Source organism: Homalodisca vitripennis, chromosome 2 (assembly GCF_021130785.1).
Source record: "Homalodisca vitripennis isolate AUS2020 chromosome 2, UT_GWSS_2.1, whole genome shotgun sequence".
In the NCBI taxonomy this organism is placed as follows: domain Eukaryota; kingdom Metazoa; phylum Arthropoda; class Insecta; order Hemiptera; family Cicadellidae; genus Homalodisca; species Homalodisca vitripennis.
Genome location: NC_060208.1, coordinates 28,776,820 through 28,799,771, shown reverse-complemented (window position 1 = coordinate 28,799,771; position 22,952 = coordinate 28,776,820). Strand labels below are relative to the sequence as shown.

The following is a 22,952-nucleotide window of genomic DNA, read 5'->3' as shown; positions in this document are numbered from 1 at the left end:
TTGGCCTCCAAGATCACCAGACTTGACCCCATGCGACTTTTTCTTGTGGGGATATGTGAAGGAAAAAGTGTTTGTTCCCCCTCTAACTCATGACATCGAAGAACTAAAGAATAGAATAACTGTCGCAATAAGGTCTGTGAACGCAGATACGTTGTGTAAGGTTTATGCGGAATTTAGCTATCGTCTGGATGTTGTTCGTGCTGCTGCTGGTGGACATATAGAACATTTGTAATAACATACCTAAAACTTTAAGATTTTGTGAGTATTTTGCAATAAATATTATTTTTGTAGTACATTTTTAGCAATAGATATTGAGTTTTAAAATCAGGTCATTCATTTTGATACACGCTGTATTACAAACATCTAGTTCTATCTTCAACAGATTCGTATTGTACTCGGCACAGAAATAAAGAAGTAACTTAACGTATACAGACATAATATATCTTTCGTAAACAGCCAGTTCCCAGCCTGTGGCACAACATCCAATTACCAGTAATAGTAAATCATTTCAATTTTAAAAGCTAGAAATTCGGATATTCCATCTGCGCAAATGGTTTATTTCCTCCCTTTGAGCAGCTTAAGTAAGAGCAAAATTATTAATAACTCAATAAAATTATTTGACTTGTACAGGAAAACTGTACAGATAAAAATACAATAATAATTGGTTTATTAATGACCAGTGTGTTGCAAGGAAGCGGCATTGACTGTTGTGAACGTTAACTAGTGACTCAACACGACATTTGTCCCAACAAACTGTGGACGAGCAGAAGCGACAGGATGAGTGTCAACAAACATTTACCCAACATTTGCCCCTAATGTTCCTTTAAACTATGTAAACATTCCGCAAACCCTTCCTTTACTCCTGCTGTCTCTCGACTTTCCACATTCCATCTCTTTACATAATAGGCGTGGGAAGAGTTTATAGGCGCGACCTGAACGCTGCGTTCAGCACATTGCCTTCTGCGTAAGCGCAAATTTCAGAGCAATCCCAAGTGGTTTTGCCGAGGTAAATCCGTATGTTTCATCAACATTTATTTGATTACAGTCGAAATACAGCAAGTAGGATTGATTCTCAGGAAAGGAATAGGGCACTAAGCGCCTGCGGGATATACGTTGCATTTGTTGGTGTAGGAGAGGACCTAGGGGTTGCGCAAGGGGAACTGCTAGGTGTGGTGTATGACACAGTGTGGTGCCCCCACAGGATCCTGGTAGAGAGGGCAAGCGTTTGACCGCGTGTGGAAGAGGAAAAAAGACATTTCAGAAATGAGGAAACGTCATATCAGTCAGAAGGAGTGACAGAATAAATGGAGAAGCTCAAAACAAAAGGACAGAAACGTTTCACTGTGAGGAGAAATGGTGATATGAAAGTAGTATATGAGCTTTTCTATTAATAAAACATAAAATTACTAATTTTTAATTTATTCCCTCTTATTATTCTTATCTAGTTCCCCCTAACACAGATTAATCCATAAAATACTCCGTTTACCATATCCCTAGGCAAGTTTATGTTCCTTTGTACCAGTGGCGTAACTACGACTGAGCATTGGGGGGAGCATGAATCTGACTGAAGATCACTACACTTTTCGGATGAATCTAAAGAAAACATTCCTAATAAGGCAAATTCAAAGGAAACAATTAACTGCTAAATTTTAAGCAAGTTAGATTGCTGTCATGCAAGTATTCTTTTAAAACTATCATTTCCAGGGCTCTGTGGGAGATAAGTTTTTATATTCTGATTCTCACCGTCCATAGGGGGGGGGGCACTATTTAAGAATAGTTAAAAATTCATATTTAAGACTATTAAGAACTGTAACTTGAAAAATTAACAATAAAATTAAGAAAATTGCAAAATATTACTAAATGCAAGAAAGAAGTGACTTCCTGGCTTTAAAGAGAAGCATAGCATTGGTAACGCCTACATGTATCAAACATACACGGGACAGTGTACGTACGCCTACAAGCATTACAGGTACCGACACGCCTGCCAATACTCGCAATATCCCCACACCCCTCCCCAAACCCATGTACAAGTGCAAGACTATGTACACGCCATGCCCATGTTGGATTATCGTGCACGCGACACTGTAGCAAATAATCCATCATGGTAGACCCTACCCTTTAGTTCCTTCCGTTAAAAAGGAAAACTCAAAACTCATCTTTGTTAGATCAGTATCGCAGTAAGACTTTTAATGTCTGGACAACTCTCTCTCCTGTAGCACCAGAATTAATTCCTCCCTCAAAATACAAACGGGCCACAAATTACTTGTTATTTTATCATACAGCTTCATTTAATTAAACCCAGAAATTTGTGGGGTCGAGTACAATAATAAAATTGGTAGTAAACAAACGTGAACATGCATATGTTCAATGATCACCTATAAGTATACAACATTTTCACTCAGAATACAATAATAAAATTAGTACTGAACAAACTTGAACATGTATATATGTTCAATGATCACATATCAGTATACAACAACAATATTTTCACTCAGAATACAATAATAAAATTGGTACTGAACAAACTTGAACATGCATATGTTCAATGATCACCTATCAGGATACAACAATATTTTCACTCAGAATACTTGGAACGCAAATTAGTTATTAAAAGTACATATATCGCCAAAGAAATTCTGAATGTGTGTTATCTGATTTTACCATGCAAAAAATCGAAACAAATTAGGCTTATCCGTAAAGTTTTTATCCTAAAAATAAATAGGTATCTCTTAAAAAATAAAATCTAAATGTGGATTGTAGTTCAATAAAAACTGACTACACAGTGAATAAATAAAACAATAATATAATTATTTATTATTAATTTTTATAATTTATGAACAAGATTTTTATACCCTCTTTATGTTACGTTTTGGGAACTGATGCATTAATAGATATAACATGATTTTAGATAAATAGATTTCACCTATTCATACTAACAGTAGAAACTACGAATAAAAAGAAAGTAACATAAGTAAAAGGATGGATCAAGAATAGTGACAATTTAATCGCGTACCTACTTTATACCTTACTTTATCATTATACTTGTAAAACACGATTACAAAATTAAAACAAAACAAACAACAGTTACAACAGCTATTGTAATTTTAAACGATAAAAAACGCAATAAAAACTGTTATTAGAAGAATGTGTCGAATGAAACGTCAGTAGGCCTAATATTTACAGTGATGGTTAAAGCTCCAAAGCTCGCGCGGCCATTACCCTTGGTCATGTTGACGTTACGCCTCCACCCGGTAATAACCGGTGACAACCTTGTCCAATTATAACGGCAAATGTGTTGTCATCCGATACATGGAATATAACACGGCAATACACTATATGTGTGAACACAACACAAAGTTGTTTCTGGCTGTTGATGTTATAATGCTAAATGAAAATTCCAGACGCCAAATGGTCACATTAAACAGCATGTTATATGGTATTTAGCAGAAGTGATTGTTATAAAAAATTCTCTTCTCAGTGTAAATTTCTAAATTTATTGCGTCAAGGGCTAAGTGATTGCTCCACAAGTGCACCACCCTCCTGACTTGGATCACACCAAACACAGCCCCATATCCCAAGAGGGTTCACTTCTGGCTGGTTTATACCTTCCAATTGAATCCAAACTGGGCACAGCAAAATTCTATGTGTCAAAACCTTATGGATGTCCACGAGCGGCACATTACTAACAGCAAATGTTGAGATTTTGGGGTCCAAGGGCTGTTATAGGTCTAGCCTACTGCGGGAGATGACTGTTGGAGTCGGTGGGGTTCCCTAAGAGTCAAAGGTTCTTGCTAGCCTAGACATAAGGGTGTGCCACCCCGTGCCTGTTTTGACTAGATAGTCTGGTTCAGAGCTGGCCCCTACTTCCTAGGAGACGGCACCTACCCCTAACCTTACCCATCCAAAATATCCTGTCACTCCGGAAGAAGGGCAACAGTCGTTTTAGGACTAGGTGCAATGTCTAAGCATTTTTAAGAAAGAGAAAAAAACAGCCCCAAGCCATTCTTTCTTGAACTTTAAGGCCCATAATATCCGGAATTCTAAAACTGCAAAGACGTTATTGTTCAGGGACGATCAAATTTGATTTTGTCATATAGGTTTTGGTCTAATCAATAAAAATATTTAAAATTAATGACACACTCATTCTTTGTGTAAAATGATGAACGTTGTCTCCAGCAACTCCCTTGGGATTAACCAAGCGGTCTAAATGTTGACCTTGATGTTCGGACGCTGGATTGAAGTTAGAGATAGCTCAGCATCAAATCCTGTCTGTAACAGTTGCATTTTTATCCTTACCATCTACCTTATAGTGTATTGACTGATACCCTTATTCTGTTTGATAAGATCCTCGCATAGGCCAGTGGCCGATAAGGATGGACAGAATAAGGCTTAAAAGGGGACCAACATCCTAACATCCTAAAAAACAAAAACAAAACCCAAGAGAGATAGTGAAATTCAATGACTCTAAATCGATAACACTTTTGTTAAAGAATAAACAATTTTTTACATGTCATTGTATTTTTTTTCTTTAAGACAGAAATAATATCTTTTGGATATCCCAGTTTCACCTTTTCCATATGAAAGTTATCATATAATTAAACATTGTGAGTGAATATAGTGAAGTTGTATTTCACGGTTGCCAATTTTATAATTTACGTACATACGATACAAGGTCCGTGGTCAGAAGGTCCATAAAATACGAGGCTATGGTCATGTGCATTTAGCCCAATAGTATTCTCCCGTACAGTGAAACACATTAAAATGTAACTGTTGCATGTCACACATTAAATGTACGTCCTTTTACGTGCGGTACAGTATTTCTACTGCCGTTGGCTATTGAAGTGAGCAATAATTTCATACATGTCATGCTAAGGGCAATACTAATAGTTTCAGATCTAGTTAATGTGATTCATATAAACATAGCAACTAAAAAACCAACAGTTCATTATCCTTTTCATACAATGTTTTCAATAGTAACAGATTCAGTATAATAATCTAAATGCAATTACAAACTGGACACATATCCCACAATTCTAAAATTTAAAGGTAAGAAATCTCAAGGTGATGCGGATCATTGCTCTATGACGTATACAAGATGAGGAGTTGACTCGGGGTACATAAGACGCGAGGGTTGACGCGACACGAAAAAAAACCTGTGGAAATTGACACATTCGAGCAACGTTTGACCGGTAGATATTTCATTGCAACAGTGGAGTCCTGTCGATAATATATCGTCATCGTTTAACGTCATAACTCAAGAGTAGATTCTGAAGAATGGATTCTCCTCACAGAACACAAAAGACCAACAGCTTCTACGTTTAAAGGAATCAGCATATATCATTTTAGGTTAATGAATGATTTGTCACTGTAGCAAGACATTCAATGTTTTCCAGCATGTAAACTGTCACATATGCAAATCACGTTGATGTAGACTAAACTGTAACTATGGACCGCTGGAGAAGAAAACCTACAGAGGTATTACAGTTTCCCCACCCAACCAAAAAGACTAGAACAAGCGACTCACCGTATCGGAGATCCTTGTCGGCCGGGATGTTGCCATTGGGCTCCAAGCGATCCAGGAATTCGTCCGAGTACCCGTTGAACGGCAGCTTCGTCACTCTGTTCCGCGCGTCCTCGGGCTCGTCCTTGGAGATCGCTGGAACATCACAACAAGGTTGATCAGTATCACAAACCTAATGTACAGTGTGCTCTGGTGCTAGCCATACCAACAGATTGTATTTGTTCATCACAACAAGGTTGATCAGTATCACAAACCTAATGTACAGTGCTCTGGTGCTAGCCATACCAACAGATTGTATTTGTTCATCACAACAAGGTTGATCAGTATCACAAACCTAATGTACAGTGCTCTGGTGCTAGCCATACCAACAGATTGTATTTGTTCATCACAACAAGGTTGATCAGTATCACAAACCTAATGTACAGTGCTCTGGTGCTAGCCATACCAACAGATTGTATTTGTTCATCACAACAAGGTTGATCAGTATCACAAACCTAATGTACAGTGCTCTGGTGCTAGCCATACCAACAGATTGTATTTGTTCATCACAACAAGGTTGATCAGTATCACAAACCTAATGTACAGTGCTCTGGTGCTAGCCATACCAACAGATTGTATTTGTTCATCACAACAAGGTTGATCAGTATCACAAACCTAATGTACAGTGCTCTGGTGCTAGCCATACCAACAGATTGTATTTGTTCATCACAACAAGGTTGAACAGGATCACAAACCTAATGTACAGTGCTCTGGTGCTAGCCATACCAACAGATTGTATTTGTTCATCACAACAAGGTTGATCAGTATCACAAACCTAATGTACAGTGCTCTGGTGCTAGCCATACCAACAGATTGTATTTGTTCATCACAACAAGGTTGATCAGTATCACAAACCTAATGTACAGTGCTCTGGTGCTAGCCATACCAACAGATTGTATTTGTTCATCACAACAAGGTTGATCAGTATCACAAACCTAATGTACAGTGCTCTGGTGCTAGCCATAACAACAGATTGTATTTGTTCATCACATCAAAATCGCCAGATGAAACATCCGGTTACGGTACTGCATTGACCCATTGTGTAGTATATTTATAACTTGATTTTTAAGAGAATACCATAATACTTAAAGTTATATATGTATTTACTAATTTAATACATATTTCGAATATCAAAGCACAGACATTTTTGACATTTTTTAAACATTTCTATTTATAGCGACACGTCATGTGACTAATGAAACACCACTGCAGTGACACAGACGGGGCAGAGCTTACGTACAAGAGCACCACCAAGCGCTGCCGGGCTGGCTCATGGGCAAGTTGGAGCGTGCTGAACAGTCTTTTGAGCTAATGAGATCCTTTGAATTATATACTGGTACACTTCGGCTAATGGAGGTAACTCAACAAACCGCTTTGTGTTGGTTTCTAACACAGAGAGTTGATATTTTAACTAATCTGAAACTCATACAGCTCCTTGAAGAGAATGAAAAATTGCAATTTATTTCAGTTGAAGTTTTCAAGAATTGTTCGTACTTCACTCAATCCATGAGGTTTTTCCTAAAACAAAGAGATTATCCTCGTGTTCGAAACAACTAAATGTACGACTCCGAAATTGTGCACTCTCCGCGATAATTAAAGCAGTAATTCGTAATCTCTGTTCTAACAGAGTTTAGGAGATTCGGATTCACGAAGTTTCAAAGGCACTTTGACAACAGAGGGCTTACAAGTACAATAAATTTGGGATAAACGGATTATCTGTGGGAGACTTGACAGTACAGCAACCACTCAAATTGTGCACTCTCCGCGATAATTAAAGCAGTAATTCGTAATCTCTGTTCTAACAGAGTTTAGGAGATTCGGATTCACGAAGTTCAAAGGCACTTTGACAACAGAGGCTTACAAGTACAATAAATTTGGGATAAACGGATTATCTGTGGGAGACTTGACAGTACAGCAACCACTCAAATTGTGCACTCTCCGCGATAATTAAAGCAGTAATTCGTAATCTCTGTTCTAACAGAGTTTAGGAGATTCGGATTCACGAAGTTCAAAGGCACTTTGACAACAGAGGCTTACAAGTACAATAAATTTGGGATAAACGGATTATCTGTGGGAGACTTGACAGTACAGCAACCACTCAAATTGCTCGAGGGTGCTCAACCCTTGATTTGCTAAACGAGCACTTTTTATCATTTAACAACTGAGTGTTCGGTGTAGTTTAACAGACATTTGTAACAACACAGTACAACAACACATTTGTAACAACACAGTAACGCTCGTGTCAGAAGTTAGATAAAATGTCCTATATACTCATATTCGCCGATCATGAGTTATCATTTTTTTAACTACATTAACAAACAATGTAGATACCGATAAGTGTACTTAATCAATCACCCGACAGTCATTGGGGACGAATGATTGTCTAGCATGTGTTAATTAAATGTTTACTCGACATTATCATTATAAACAACTAAAGTCTATTTTTGTAAAAGATCTTGATGTTAGAAACTCTGAAGTGATAAGTTGAGTGCAAGTAGAATGCCTTCTGGAATGTTCATACTAAAAGTACCAACTTTTGAAATTAAAATTTTCGTAAAAACGGTGCCCATTCCACGTTCCTACAAAACATGCTTTTAACTGTTATCAAATGTACGTGGAAAATATTGTAAGTGAATAAGAAACTATTCTGTTAATAAATATACGATTTTATATGGTTATTAGGATTTAAAAACCTTTAAATAAAATTATTTTAAGGCCAAAACGGGCAAGAACCTCAAAGAGTTGTACAAAAAGTATGGTGTTTTACATTGTGATGTGTGCCCTTTCGTGTAAAAATATACTCATACAAATAATGCTTTGTAGACGACCTTTGGATTTTCGTATACAAACTTTTCAATACACGCCTAATTGAGCCCCGTATAAACAGTTGTTTGATCCTATTCGAGCCCGAGGTCTTTGATTAGCCCTCTCAAAGGGGTTGACACAAAGTCAGAAAAAAGGCGCAGGGGATGAAGAGTTTAACCTTCTAATTAAAGTACTGTACAGCGGTAATACAAGGGGGATTAGTTTTCCTCCACAAAGAGGACATTTCCCTCTGTAGCGAAGAAGAATGTAAATTTAAAGTTTTAATTAGACTTGACCTTCTTAGCCAGCTTCGCGTTCTCGTACCAAGAGACGAAGATCGTGGATTCGGATTCACTGGAAATTAGGTCTGAAATATCGGCACAAATACTTTGTTTGTTGAATATTGTTTACTGAAAAATAGCATAACATACAATGTTTTGCTAACCATAGGAAAATATAGGTTGTGAGTTAATCAATGTAGATTTCAAACTCTGAAAACCTACACGAAACCAAATATTGTTACATTCTATAAATATTATATTAATTCACACGGAATATTGGTATTCTCTAATATCAAGTACCACATTAGTAGACTATGTAAACAAACTGCCTTAGGAGATTATAAAGACAAATGTGTTAAAACTACAGAATTCCAACTTAAGAAATTATGAATCGGCAATAAAATATTGATTGTAAATTATCAATAAATGGATATAAACTAGTATACTGTAAAAACTGTCGCACAATCTTTTAATTATTCATAAACGAATATAAGTATTAAAATATAAACGGTTGTAGGAGGATTAGTTTTAAATGGAGCCGACAAAATATGTAAATTTTAATCCGATTTTAATAGCAATAAATACATTGATTACACTTAAAATGGGAAATATATTTAAAGTGTAATGTATGTATGAATTATTGTATGATACATTGATACTTGATCATAAATGCGTTTAAAGCTGCTTAACATATGATATTTTATCCTTAAATAACAGTGACAAATTAAACAATAATTTATTTTTGAATATTTCCTGATGTAAAAAATAGGTACTAAAACGATTATAAAAACATGTGTTCTTCTTTTACTGTAGTTAATACAATCTAATAACATACAATTTTAGCGGTAATTGTATTACTTTACTTGTATATAATAATTCGTTGAAATTTATTCTAATCCAGAATATACTTCATACAAAAATGCAAACATAGATGGAAAAATTAAAAATTGAGGTAAAAATGAGCGGTTGTTTACGACTGTGGCCATACCGGCAGGCGGGTGCGGAAGGGTTGTATTGGGAGACTTTACTGTTGTCATCGGTGTAAAAACGCGCAGTAAACTGTGTTGGTACTGTCGGTGCCAGTAGCGGTAGCGGTAGCGATAGCCTGCAGTTCTGGCACCGCTATAACAGCTCTGGCATCTTGGTCGGACAATTATGTTTTTTTTTTAAGAATCTCTCCAGTTTTTACCACAAATGTACCATACCTATAGAGGGTCGGTCAATAATTCGTAGATCGCGTATCAAATCGAAGGTTTTCATAATTAATATTTTTTTGTAATAACTTTACTACTAGGGAGTATACAATCCGAATTACTATACAACCTGGAAAACTAAGTATACAATCTGAAAAATCTATTTTGTTTAAAATTATCGAAGTTGTTCGGCTCAAAACATGTAAGTCGAAACAATATACTGGGTGTCTTAAAAGTCCTCCCCTCCTCTATTAACTTTCTTAAGAATAGAGATGGAGTTATTTACTTTGGGGAATGTTTATATAACCAACTGAGGAGATTTTCACGTATGAAAATGTTTGATTCCCCCCAAATTTGACTTTAATTGCCCAGCAAATTTGATAGAGTAATATTAGAGTTAATAGACCTCTGGTTTGTGCCAGATCTTCTAATAATGATTTTAAAATGAGGCGTCACTTGCTAGCGGTTTCTACTTAAGATTTTTAACTTACCCTCAAAATACAAAATTTGAGAGACGGGAGGTGTCAAAAATTTGCATACATCCAAAAATCCCTCAGTTGGTCATATAAACATCCCCTAAAGTAAATTACTCCATCTATATTCATAAGAAAGTTAATAGACAGGGAACTTTTAAGACACTCGGTAGTAAACTCATCATATAATACTAGGTTGGGAGTTTCATTAATTTGTTAATTTGAAAAACAAGTCAGTCCAAAGTACCAACAAGTTCAAACATTTATGATAACAATGTAATTTTAATATCTAAAATAAGGTGTAACAGTTGACATTCCCTTGGTTTGCCGAGAATCAGCACTAAAAATGATATCCAAAACAGCTATTTTCAGTAGGAACGCACATATTTTCTCCGATTTTGCATAGGCTACCTTAATGAAGATGGAACAATAAGAATTACAAGAAATGAAAATGAATTCGCACAAACCGTACCTGGCTAGCAATACTTCAACAGACAATACGTTACCGTACATTATCATCTTTACCGAAGTCGTTGAAGGAAATATTAACTCAACTATGACTAAAGCCGACACAAGACTTTCATTTCATTCCGGTCTAAAAGAACATTTCAAAAAGGTATTAGAGAAACCAGTTTTGTAAATAGAAACTCAGTACATTGACAAAGCTGCTGTTGAACAAACTATGTTGCTGTACCAGAAGCAGTAACAATCAGCATGACTTACTAGAGGCATGTGTCAGCCCCTCACAGAGTAAACACGCATTAAAACCGAAACCTAAATGCAAACTATAATTTATATTTAAACGAAAATAGATTAAAAAGCATTGGTAAAGTTTGGCACAAGTTTGCATCTATTAACATAAATAACAAGCATAACGTTACCAGTTGGTAATGTTTCATATACCGTACAGTTAAAATGCTCGTTAGCTCTTAACCGACAAGTACTTCAAGGTTACAAAAGTAACGAAAAGAAGATGTTATACTTTCAAAACAGCTTGTTAAAAACATCAAGTTCGCTATTCCATGTTACTTTGACGATCGTTAAAATGTCCAAGACATCACAAATACCGCAAAATACAACTTTATTCACTTGAAGGCACAAACAAACCAGTGCAGCATTAGTACAGAGAAACTTCCCACAATGTAATGCACAGTTACGCCAGCACAGCCGTTCTCCAACAGTTCCTTACCTTCGCCAAGGAAACTGTAATTCACGTTCTATGAAAAAATAAAACACAAATACTTATTTCTTATACGATTTGTTTCTAGAGCAAAAATCTTATTATTGCATTATTGGCCTTTAGCAAATTGGACTGCTCGAGGGTAGTAAACATGTATTTATTCAGTTATTTATCGTCCGTTTCTAACAAACAAGGTCGAACAATCTTTTATTTATACGTGATATTTTTATTCAACTTGTGAAAATTTTTCTGTTTTTATCAGTTCTCATAAATATTTCCTTTTAAATTTGTAAAACGGCGCCATTTTGAAACTATGAACTATAGAATTATTTAATTTCAGTAAAAGTAATATACTAATAAAAAATTACAGACATGCAAAATTACAATGCCGTATCTAAATCAGTTTATGGGTTTATGATTGCTTTTATCAAAAATACAGACAGACCGGCTCTGAACGAAACGAAACAGAACTGAGGTGGCTATTATAGGAAATGTTTAGTTTACTTCCACACACTCAATCGTATGCGAAAATATTACACCACTTTTTTGGAAACCTGCAATGATTGTATAAAACCATAAATATTTATCAAAGTGGAAGTATTATACGGAAGTTATAGAGGACCGGATTTACGTTGGCTAAAATAATCTGAAAAACATTTCAAAATTAGGTTCGGCAATAAGGACACATTGTATTGGCGTTTTGCGCAAGTACTGATTCAAACATACATTTCAATCCGTCACTTACATTACACTCGCGAACGAATGAAGGATATATACTAAAAAGTGATGTCACACTCAAAATCATACAGAAAACACGATTAAAATGTAGGTATCTAAATAAACTGATATCAAAAAACACAGCTGAGCTTCCGTTTTGTGAGCACAAGAAAGGTTATGCTATTATGAAATTCTAGCATGTGTATATTACCCCTCGACACAGCGTTACTGTACTTTTGTTCTTAACCTCTCGCTGCTTAATTAATCAATCTTCTCAGCCCAAGTGTTCCATGACGTTAATAAAGTACAATAGACTTTATGTATCAAAGGTTTACATATTTTGAGGAGCATTGATTACTGGCTAGAACCAATACACAGTCCAAACCATCTCTCAGACCTCTGAATCCTTGATACATACAATGTAAAACTACCGCCGGGTGTATTTACAGGTACGGGTGACAGTTACGAGACCACCGCCCACATGTGCACAGTTTACCTCCGTTCTACCCCTGGGAAGGAAAGGGTTGCGTCTTTGCATTCATAGATCCCACAAAGGCGATGAAAAACAAGTATTATTTAACGCCGTATTTAACCTTCTTTTACCGTCATTACACGGTTACTTAGGAAGAGAGAAGTGAATCTTCACCACATCCACGTGACATGAAGGCGGAGATTACATGTGAAGTGCACTTTTCACAAAATCCCTTATGAAAAAGATGTGCTTTTGTAACCCTGTTAGTTCGCTACTGTATACAGGCCGGTCTCTATGAGCGCTCTAGACTCTTGCGCTTTTAGTCCGTTCTTTATGGCAGTAATGAAAGAGCTTTTGACTGTTCAACCCCTCTCTCGTCGCCACTCCGACCATAAATTACACTCGATTATAAACGTTGCCTTCCCCATGTGAACTGACTCGTATCCGTCGCTCGCTCGGTGACGCAAACAAGTGCTAATTCGCTTACAAACCTTTCAACAAACGGCCATAATACTGTTGGAACATGTCGAGTAAAATGTGAAACTCGAATTACACTAGTCGAAATAAAAATAATATCGCTCGATGATAACATAACATCATTAGATCCACAAACATTGTAATTAAATATTATCTACGGTCTACCGCATTATAGATACATTTGGACTTAAAATTTAAGTTTATGTAATTCTGTAAATTTGAAGTGTTAGCACGGATTAACACTTTTTGGAACTCTCTAAATATGTAACTACTACTTTTTGGGAGGATGAGGAAATGTATTATAATGTTTACAAGTGTAAAAGTGAAATAATGATAAATAATAATTTTGACTTAAAACAATGATTTTTGACTCCTAGCATTTGGACACCACTATGCATTTTATCTTTGTTAGTAGTACACTGCAGGAAATAATTTAACAAAAAACCAGTAAAGTGGACCTTTTTATTTTATTAATTGCAATTAAATTGCATTAATAAATAACTATGGAAGAAAATATACAACACAAAACACATTTTAGAATATAATTAGAGTTATTAAAGCGGAGATAAATTAAAAATGTGATTTTTAAAGAAAGGATACGTGAAGGTATAATGGGACAGACAGACAGACAGACAGCTGATTCCCTGCACGTCGACTACAATAACTGACTACAGTAGAATAATCAGATGACAATTAATTTCTTCATCTTTGTTATTGGATCGTCTGAGACCATTCAGAAGGATCGGTGATGATGTAATATAAGATAGGGAAGGGGGGATTTAGGGCTACTACTCGCGGCATTGCGTCATTTTTCATTCCTGGCGTATTATTATGTTGTGTCCAAAAACCTTTCTACGTGGGATTTAGCATGTCGAAATTTTATATTCGAATTAAGATTGTCGTAGGTGAAATTACCGTGATCTTATAAGTTTTCTTATACGCATTACGTATGCGTAATACAATTTGGATAGAAAACGTTTGGAAATTAACAGAATTATTAAAGGAAGATTTATATTTTAGAAAAAAAGTAAAAATTTAATTAGATTATTAATTTAGAGTCAAGGAGTTCTGAATTTAATTTTAATTTATTTGAAGATCTTTCTTAAAAAAGCTTTTTGAAGACAAGTGGTCCTGTAATCAATTGGTGGATTTTATATCTAAATATTTGGAATATTGGATAAAGATTATTTTATTGAATATCAATTTTGAATTTTTCACTTTAAATGAATTGTGGTTTCAAATAATATGAGAAAGTATTCACCTGTCTATCTTCACAAATAGTCAATACAAAACAATTTTGAAACTAGTAACAGAAGTGCAGAAAAAAAATTTGAATTGATAGAAGGTGTTGGTTGGATTACTGCTTAAATGCGGCCAGTTGCATTTTATACGAAGTATCGGAACTTGAACTGTTTATTTGGTAATTAAAATTAACTGAATATAAATTTGGCGTGATGAAAGGAGTGTTTTAACTTAGCTTATTTCAAAATCTTTCTCTAGAAAAATATAAAACTGCGGACCGTTTGAATTTTACTGGTACAACTTATGTGCAAATGTTAAATTTAAGTAGAAACAAGCAAAATTGGTGTATTTTTTTTAAACTTTATTCTCTTTTAGAATAAAATTAAAATTAAATATAGGTACATATATTCGTGGCATACAAAACAGAGGCACCCAAGTGAATAATGTTATAAGGAGGTTATATAACATGTTTAGGAATTAATAAAAGTAGAACTACATAAAACGTTATATTTAAAACAGGATCAAAGGAACATTGCCGAAGCTATTTGAAGTAAAAGCTGTAATTTACTACCTGTCAAGAATGGTAACTCTAGTCATCTTTTGGTTTGATCAAATAATTTAAAGTTAGTTTTTATCTACCTTTAATTATATGAATAAATAAAAATGTCAACGACCTGGACACATTGAGATATATAATATTGATTATATACGTCCTAAATCAGAGTTGACAGTGTTGATTCATTTTTTGTCAGAGATTGTGTGATCCTATTACTATTTGCAACGTGAATTGCGATCAGCATGCTACTTTACTTTTTTTTGCAAATATTGAGTTTGAATTTTTGTGACAGTTTTACAAAGCTGTTTTGTAACAATTAACCACACAAATATACTATGAACCAAGTGTTGGAGTGTGGCAATGTTAAAGCCAATCCTTATTACAAATAATTACGTACAAAGAATTACAAATAATTTAATTTGAAATGGACCTTATCAGATACACCAATTTGGAGTTTAAGATATAAAAAAAATAAGGATTCATGACACGTTTGTTATTGTAAAATCCCTATCTCCACATTTCATCCTATCTGTTGAATTCTACCTGATCCCCTCAGGAATGCCAAAGAGATCCCTTACCTGGACGTCAAATAGTCTCCAGGCATCAGTGAGGCGATGTTGGTCTTTAAGCAATCTCCACGTTCCATCCTGCCTTCCAGGCAGAAATGTATTTTATGTTATTTATGATTTGTCTTTATGGCCTGTCGCGTGTCTTGGAACAAGTACTTTTTTGGAACAAGCCCCATTACTTGAATTTGGGCCTGTATTTTGGACCACTTTCTCTTGAATTATTATTGGTCACGGTCGGTATAACGTATTATTCAATCAATTCTGGTAATAGTGATGTTACTTTAATGCTATACGGAGGCTACTCAGTCCCTATCTACTACTTGTTACTATGCGATATAAATAGGTTTATATTAGGTTATCATAAATATGTTACTAGTAGCACCAAAGTTAAACCTTTCCTAGCGTTTACGTGATCTGAGCTTGAATTGGGGTACTATCTCGAGGGACGTTTCTCTTAATTTCGACAGAAGTAAGGGGTGGCGTCGTGATGTATTATGATTGCTTCATCCCTATTCATACGATGGTCTTAGGAACAACAATGATGTTCAAGTTTGACGTAGTCAAATCCAATTTTAATCTCTCAAACGAGTTTTATGCACTACACACAATGTATAATAACAACAATATATTAGAAGTACCAAACCCAGGAAAATCTGGTATTGTTTTCCTGTATTTTACTAAAGCCAATAGCAGACCAATATATTACAGCAATCGGGAACACACCCAGCTGACAAATTGCTGCTTGTGTTCTACTGTTTGTATTAGGTAATAAACCAGGTATTAATTACCCTTTAGAAAGCAACTGAACTGAAAACATAACTATCCAACCCGAATAAGCAATTATTGTTAGTTAATTTTACATAAGAAATTTAAATGTTAACAAAAAAATTGTATTTAAAGTTAATTGATATGGTTTTTCTACTAGCACAAATTAATGTATTTTGTTTTTAATTTATCTCTAGGTGAAACTGGTACCCGACATGGTGTACTTGTTGTCTTTAGACGTGACAGTTTCAATACAATACAGACAGATGTGGCTTGTAATAGTGCATGTTGCATCATTTATATGAAAACAATGATAAATCATTATTTTATAAAAATGTTCGATATCACCGACAGTAAGAATATGGCAGCCACTCAAAACCAAAAATCACTGTGTCAGCACATAAAACGGCCACCGAATGCGCTGTATATTCAGTACCTAATGCACGTACATGTATTGTAAAACCGGCAAAACTGGCGAGTACAGAAAGTTTGTATTTGATATCTAAGGCGTAAACATGCAATACGAATACACGAATGCTAAGCAGGTTGCATATAGTCTTGAAGTGACAATACCGTTATACACCCACTGTGTAGCTATTCGGATAGATCTCTATTAGTTCTTAAATGTGTTACTGAAATTAAGGTTTACAAATAAATTATATCTTTACGTGATATTATCATCTGTCCAGATTAGACAGCCCTATTTCAAATCAAATCCAAAGAATCATTTCCTCAGAACTATGATCCATCAGTTTACTTTTTTCGTGTTTAAACTAAACTTTTAGTATTTGATTATTGAAGACGACATACAGCCCAGTCCTCGCTGCAATAATGAACTTTAAATAAAACGATGGACCGTGTAAGTCATCAGTTTATACAAAATGTGAAGTTTATTAGTTATTTGTTTACAGCTGGTTAATCTTTATTTACAGATAATATACTTGTTACTCCACGACAATTCAGTAGTTACCTAATTAATTGCGGTCAACATATTTAGTTAAAAACCCACATTTTATAGAATACAAATGTTGAAGACAATCTTGTTATAACATTATGACAAGTGTGCCCTAGAAAACATCTAGTATGCCTTACATCTGATAGTTTTAAGTTGACTTTCATTAACCTTGTACCATACTTCTTTTTGTTGTTCTGTTAATTTCTGCTTATTGTTATTATATTGTTTCTGTTGCTTTGTATTATTATCAATCTGTTTAATAACGATTTATTTATTTTTCTAAAGCAATTATTAATATATGTATTATTGATATTGTTATTTATTGTTTTCATGTATTTACAAGTATCTAAAACTCTTAACTAATCCATCTATTTAAGTGCATGCAGTTTAAAATTAAGCTGTTATGTTATCATAGTTTGCAAGCCGTATTGCTATTATGAATAATGGCTGTGTTGTAAATTGGTTCTTTGTCATTGGAATAAAACTAAATAAATAAGCGACTGTATGAATCACTTAAATGTTATAACAGCAAGATCAGTGTGCCCTGAGTAACGTATTTCTGTTATATGTCTAGTTAAGTATCATGGTCATACGCTATTGTATGAAGCACCTAAATGTTATAACAGCAAGATCAGTGTGCCCTGAGTAACGTATTTCTGTTATATGTCTAGTTAAGTATCATGGTCATACGCTATTGTATGAAGCACCTAAATGTTATAACAGCAAGATCAGTGTGCCCTGAGTAACGTATTTCTGTTATATGTCTAGTTAAGTATCATGGTCATACGCTATTGTATGAAGCACCTAAATGTTATAACAGCAAGATCAGTGTGCCCTGAGTAACGTATTTCTGTTATATGTCTAGTTAAGTATCATGGTCATACGCTATTGTATGAAGCACCTAAATGTTATAACAGCAAGATCAGTGTACCCTGAGTAACGTATTTCTGATATATGTCTAGTTAGGTATCATGGTCATACGCTATTGTATGAAGCACCTAAATGTTATAACAACAAGATCAGTGTGCCCTGAGTAACGTATTTCTGTTATATGTCTAGTTAAGTATCATGGTCATACGCTATTGTATGAAGCACCTAAATGTTATAACAGCAAGATCAGTGTGCTCTGACTTGGTTACAGAATTAATTTTTTCATAAGCAATTTTCTGATAATGAGGACGAAGAAAGTCCCAGAAGGATTGTAAAAACTAAAGCACTAATAGTCTCGTAACAATAAAACCCACTTTCTGAATAACACAAATGTAATATGGAGAAACAGTTAAAATTCAGTTTCTGTACGTCAAAGACAGAACACTTCAACAAGCATCATTTCGTAAAGTAGTACAAAAGTAGACGTTATCTGACTTGTAATAAAGCAACGAGAGCAAAACAGTACATTAGTTTCCTTAAAAAAAGATTAAAATGACATTGAAACCCTCCCCCAACACACTTCTTCACTGAGACCAGAGTTGAACACAGCATCAGTTTCCTGTAGTGTCCATGTATATGGATGTAGTAACGTAACGTCATTGTTTCTGTCGACTAGTATGTAGGCATATAGCTCTCCAACTACGGTGATTACACTGAACCTGATGTGAAATTTGTGCAACAAAGATCTTGTTATTTAGAAAAAAAAAAAAAACACTTGTGAACTTTTTTAGAGACTATTTTTATATTTTAATACTTAACAAAGCTACAAAGAACACCATATGACTCCATTCAATGTAATAATACAGGGTACTATTACGACACAACCAACCCTAATATAACGAACCACTGACTGACACGCTAAATTTAGAAACCGCGGTGTGGGCGTTGCAAGGGAAGCGGAAAGCACACAAATTAATTAAGTTGTGTTGTTTGGGTGCGACTTGTACACATCAAAGGTGAGTTTATTTTCAGATACAGGAATGTTCACTAAATAGTTATCAAGTGTCAGTACTTGTTACATCACTAATCAAATAATTTAAACCAATCCTATTTTATGATAACTAATCCGAATTCGCTAGTTTCATTAGTTTTCCTGTTAGAGCGCAGGAAACCTGTAGCTCTGGGTTCTCAAAAGGTATCTATCTACATAAGCTTTCCTTTCCTTGGCACGGTAATTATTAAGTAAGCATTAAGTGAACTCACTAAACGTTTTACTTTTTATTACGTTTACTTACTTAGTTAAACTTACGTATTAGTTACCACTTTACGTATTGAATGTTTAGTAAATAAAGGTACAAACATTAATACATATTGACACATTAATTACACATTTATCTCAACGGTAACAAGAAGTTTGATTTGTTGAAAGTTAGAGTGTTTCGTCACATCAAAACAGTTTTTATTCCACTATAAGCAGAAGAAACTAATAAATATTTCGCAGTTCCGGAGCGTATCCCCGTACGGAAAGAGCTAGCAACTGTTCTCTTCCCACTCCATGCTAGAGCAGGTGGCATGTGGTATAGTCCGTGCAACACAAACAGTTCTTTTTTTTTTCACTCGTGATACAAAAAAATACCCAACTGTTTATCAAAACTTAACGGGCCACCATTTCTTATAGAGAGAGACCTGCTATAGAGTTTCGATGACAGGACAGGAAGAAATACTACGGAACTTGCTTGACTGTACGTCATTGCACGTCGAGAGGAGCGTTGGTAGGTGTAGGGGGACGGTGCTGCAGACACGAATACTCCCCTCTCCACGGTTCACGCTAGATGGCTCGCTCAGTACTCCAAATTCCCAATTTGCGAAATTAATTGAAAAATGCACAACTCTCCAGAGCTTTCTTACAAAATTATAAAATCGAAGTTTAATGTTTTTTTAGTAGTTATAAGTCCTTAATGGAGATCGACTTTCACTTTTAGTCTTGAAATTGATTACAACCATCAGCAAGCAATTATTTATAATAAATGAATGTGTTGTGTCAAATTAAAGTTTTAATTTTGAAATGTCCAGAAAGTGCGTAATGATTAACAATTCCAGCTAGAATTATAGACTAATAGAAACCCCTTCTTAATAGTTAAACGCAAAAAAGTTGTAATTTTAATTTTTTGAGTTTGGAAAACGTGCACTTTGCAGTGCACACCATCAAAGTGTTTAATACTATGAAAAATCGTCTGATTGCTCGGAGAGTAATTTGGACCATACGTACATGCCCAAATTTTAGAACGCTATCATCACAACAAATAAAATACGTCTAAACTACCTGATCGAAGGTACTGTTAACTATTAACTTATCTCCTAACCATATTGTTTTACTCGAGCCGGTACACCCATCCGTAGATTTGCCTCCTCTGTACGTGTCTCCCCCCCCCTGCACCCACCCGCGACACGCACCATCCAGACGGCGGGCGTCGCGACGCCTCGGCACCCCGTGTTATTCACAGTTCCCCAGCACCAAAAGCAAATTAGCCCAGTGTTGTTGGGGCGCAGTCTACCGCTAGCACAAAACAGGGGAGAATAACCCGACTTTGGCTTTTAAGAGCAAACAAGACTAATATGTTAATGGCAGCATAAATTAATATTGTCATTACCGTACAATTGGTAGAGAAGTAAGACAATATATAAACTATTTTAATGGATAATAAATTTATGAAACCATACAGTACTATTGAAGCTAGATGAAAATAATCAAACATCGTAGGATTCAGGTAAAATTAGAATTAAATTAAAACGTAAAATTAAATTTGTTGTTTTTATAACACGGAAAACAAATATTTTATAATAAAACTAACACGACAAGGAATTAAGAATTGATAATATAACTTCATATGCGTAACTCTGTCACCGTTTTTAAGTTCCAAATTTTTCAATTCACAACTAAAACAAAACATTAATATTTTCTCCTTAAAGTGCAAAAAGACGAGATTCTGATAACAAAAAACGGATATAATAATAACAATGTTTAATTATCGGTGCTTACAATGTCTTCTGTCATAAACCAGATTGTTTTATAAACCATAATTTTATGTACGTGCGTCCTGTAAAATGGTTTAAACACAGTCACAGTAGAATAAGTTAAAACCGTTTCAACTTTAGGTCTGACTTCAACTACCGAGTATTTAATTACATCTAGATTGGGATTTTATAGCAAAATTACGTACACAAACTTAGTTTTTTTTATGATCAACATTTATTTAATACGATTTAGTAATAGGGCAGGTAAATACTTTCCGAACACATAAAAAAATACAAGTATTATAAATGTTACGTTACAGAAAATCCATGACATTGGAATTTTTAGAAAATATTATTTAAGTCTTAATATAAACTAATACTAATAAAATTCCTAGTTATAATAAGAAATACTGGCGTATTTAATTGTTCATCGAGGAGGTCCTGCATAAAATCCCCTTGGTCTATCAAACGCATCTATACTCAATCATATAGTAGCAAGGTAATTAAGTTCATATGGTCACTAATTGAGCAGTCTTGGACCGTAACAACATACACTGCTTAAATTTAAAAAGTATGAGTTCGTCAACACTACTGTTTATAATTTTCAAAAGTGTGACTTACAACACTATACCATATTTCATGTCGTGGAAATGCCTTCCCTAAGAAACAGAAGGCCCTATACTACTATAAGCACTCAACTTTAAGCAAACTTTTCAAATATAAAGGATCACGGGATCGTGTGAAAATAATACAGTAACCCCAGTAGGGACACAATCGACCCTAGTGGGCCTCAACACACCCTGAAAGGTAGCACACTATCGTCCTTTGTATTTCTAACACTCAGATAAGTGTGTGGCAGTTACCCCAGGAGGATTCACTTCTGGCTGGTTTATACCTTCCAGTTGAACCCACACTGGGCACAACAAAAACCGATGTGTCACTTAAATGTAGGCCACCTTATGAATTTCCAGGAGCGGTACATCACAAAAAGCAAATGTCGAGATTCTGGGTGCAAGGGTAGATCGATAGGTCTAGTCTACTGCGGGAGATGACTGTTGGAGTTGGTGGGGTTCCCTAAGAGTCAAAGGTTCTTTCTAGCCCATACATAAGGGGCATGGCACTCCATACATACAGTTGGAGGAATTTAGCTGTGCTCGTAAGGCCCAAATACTACCCTTTCAACAAATAAACGCTATCTGTGTGGCGGGTTGCGTTTACGTGCTAGGCGCTGAGATGAAGGCGCAAAAAAATCTCTTTAACGACTTTAAACTCACGATTTCGATTTGCAGATTAGTATTGACAAATACGTTATTTTCAAAAACACGTTAAAAAAACACAATAACAACTAAAAAAACCAGGATAAGTCGTATTATTGCTATTATTTGGTATTCTCTTATTATTTCATTCCACCACAATCAGAACTGTCAAAAACAGACTGATTGTAGCGTGTGTGATGAGTTATTTGGGCCAATACGATTCCTGAAAGGAGGTTTTACCCATGACTTACAGGAAATGTTTTCGGGACGCAGCGCATAATGCTACCCCGCCACCCCTCCCGCCAATCACCACACACCCAAGGTCACGCGCTCAGCTAAAGTCCTCAAACTGTACTTCGAGTGGAAAGGCTGGTTCAGAACTGGCTTCCCAATCTTTCAAGGGGACATGAGTAGAGATTAATAACCAAAACACTTCCTCGTGGATCTCGACAGGAGGCGGCCCCTACCTCCAACCTTATCCACTCAGAGTATTCCGCCATTCCTGAATCAGCGCAAAGGTCCTTTTAGGACGAGGTGCTAACCTCGGTTTATTCTTAAGCTCTTGT

At 35.3% G+C, this 22,952-nt stretch overlaps 1 protein-coding gene across 3 annotated transcripts in view; it reads right to left on the bottom strand.

The window, feature by feature from the left end:
• Positions 1–323: 323 nt before the first annotated feature.
• LOC124353734 overlaps positions 324–22,952 on the bottom strand; it is a 388,950-nt gene continuing 366,321 nt past the window's right edge. For all 3 annotated transcript variants that reach the window (XM_046803716.1, XM_046803718.1, XM_046803717.1), the window contains one exon: positions 324–5,656. In XM_046803716.1, coding sequence (XP_046659672.1) covers positions 5,433–5,656 — 224 coding nt within the window. In that variant the 3' untranslated portion in view covers positions 324–5,432. The remainder of the gene's footprint in view (positions 5,657–22,952) is intronic.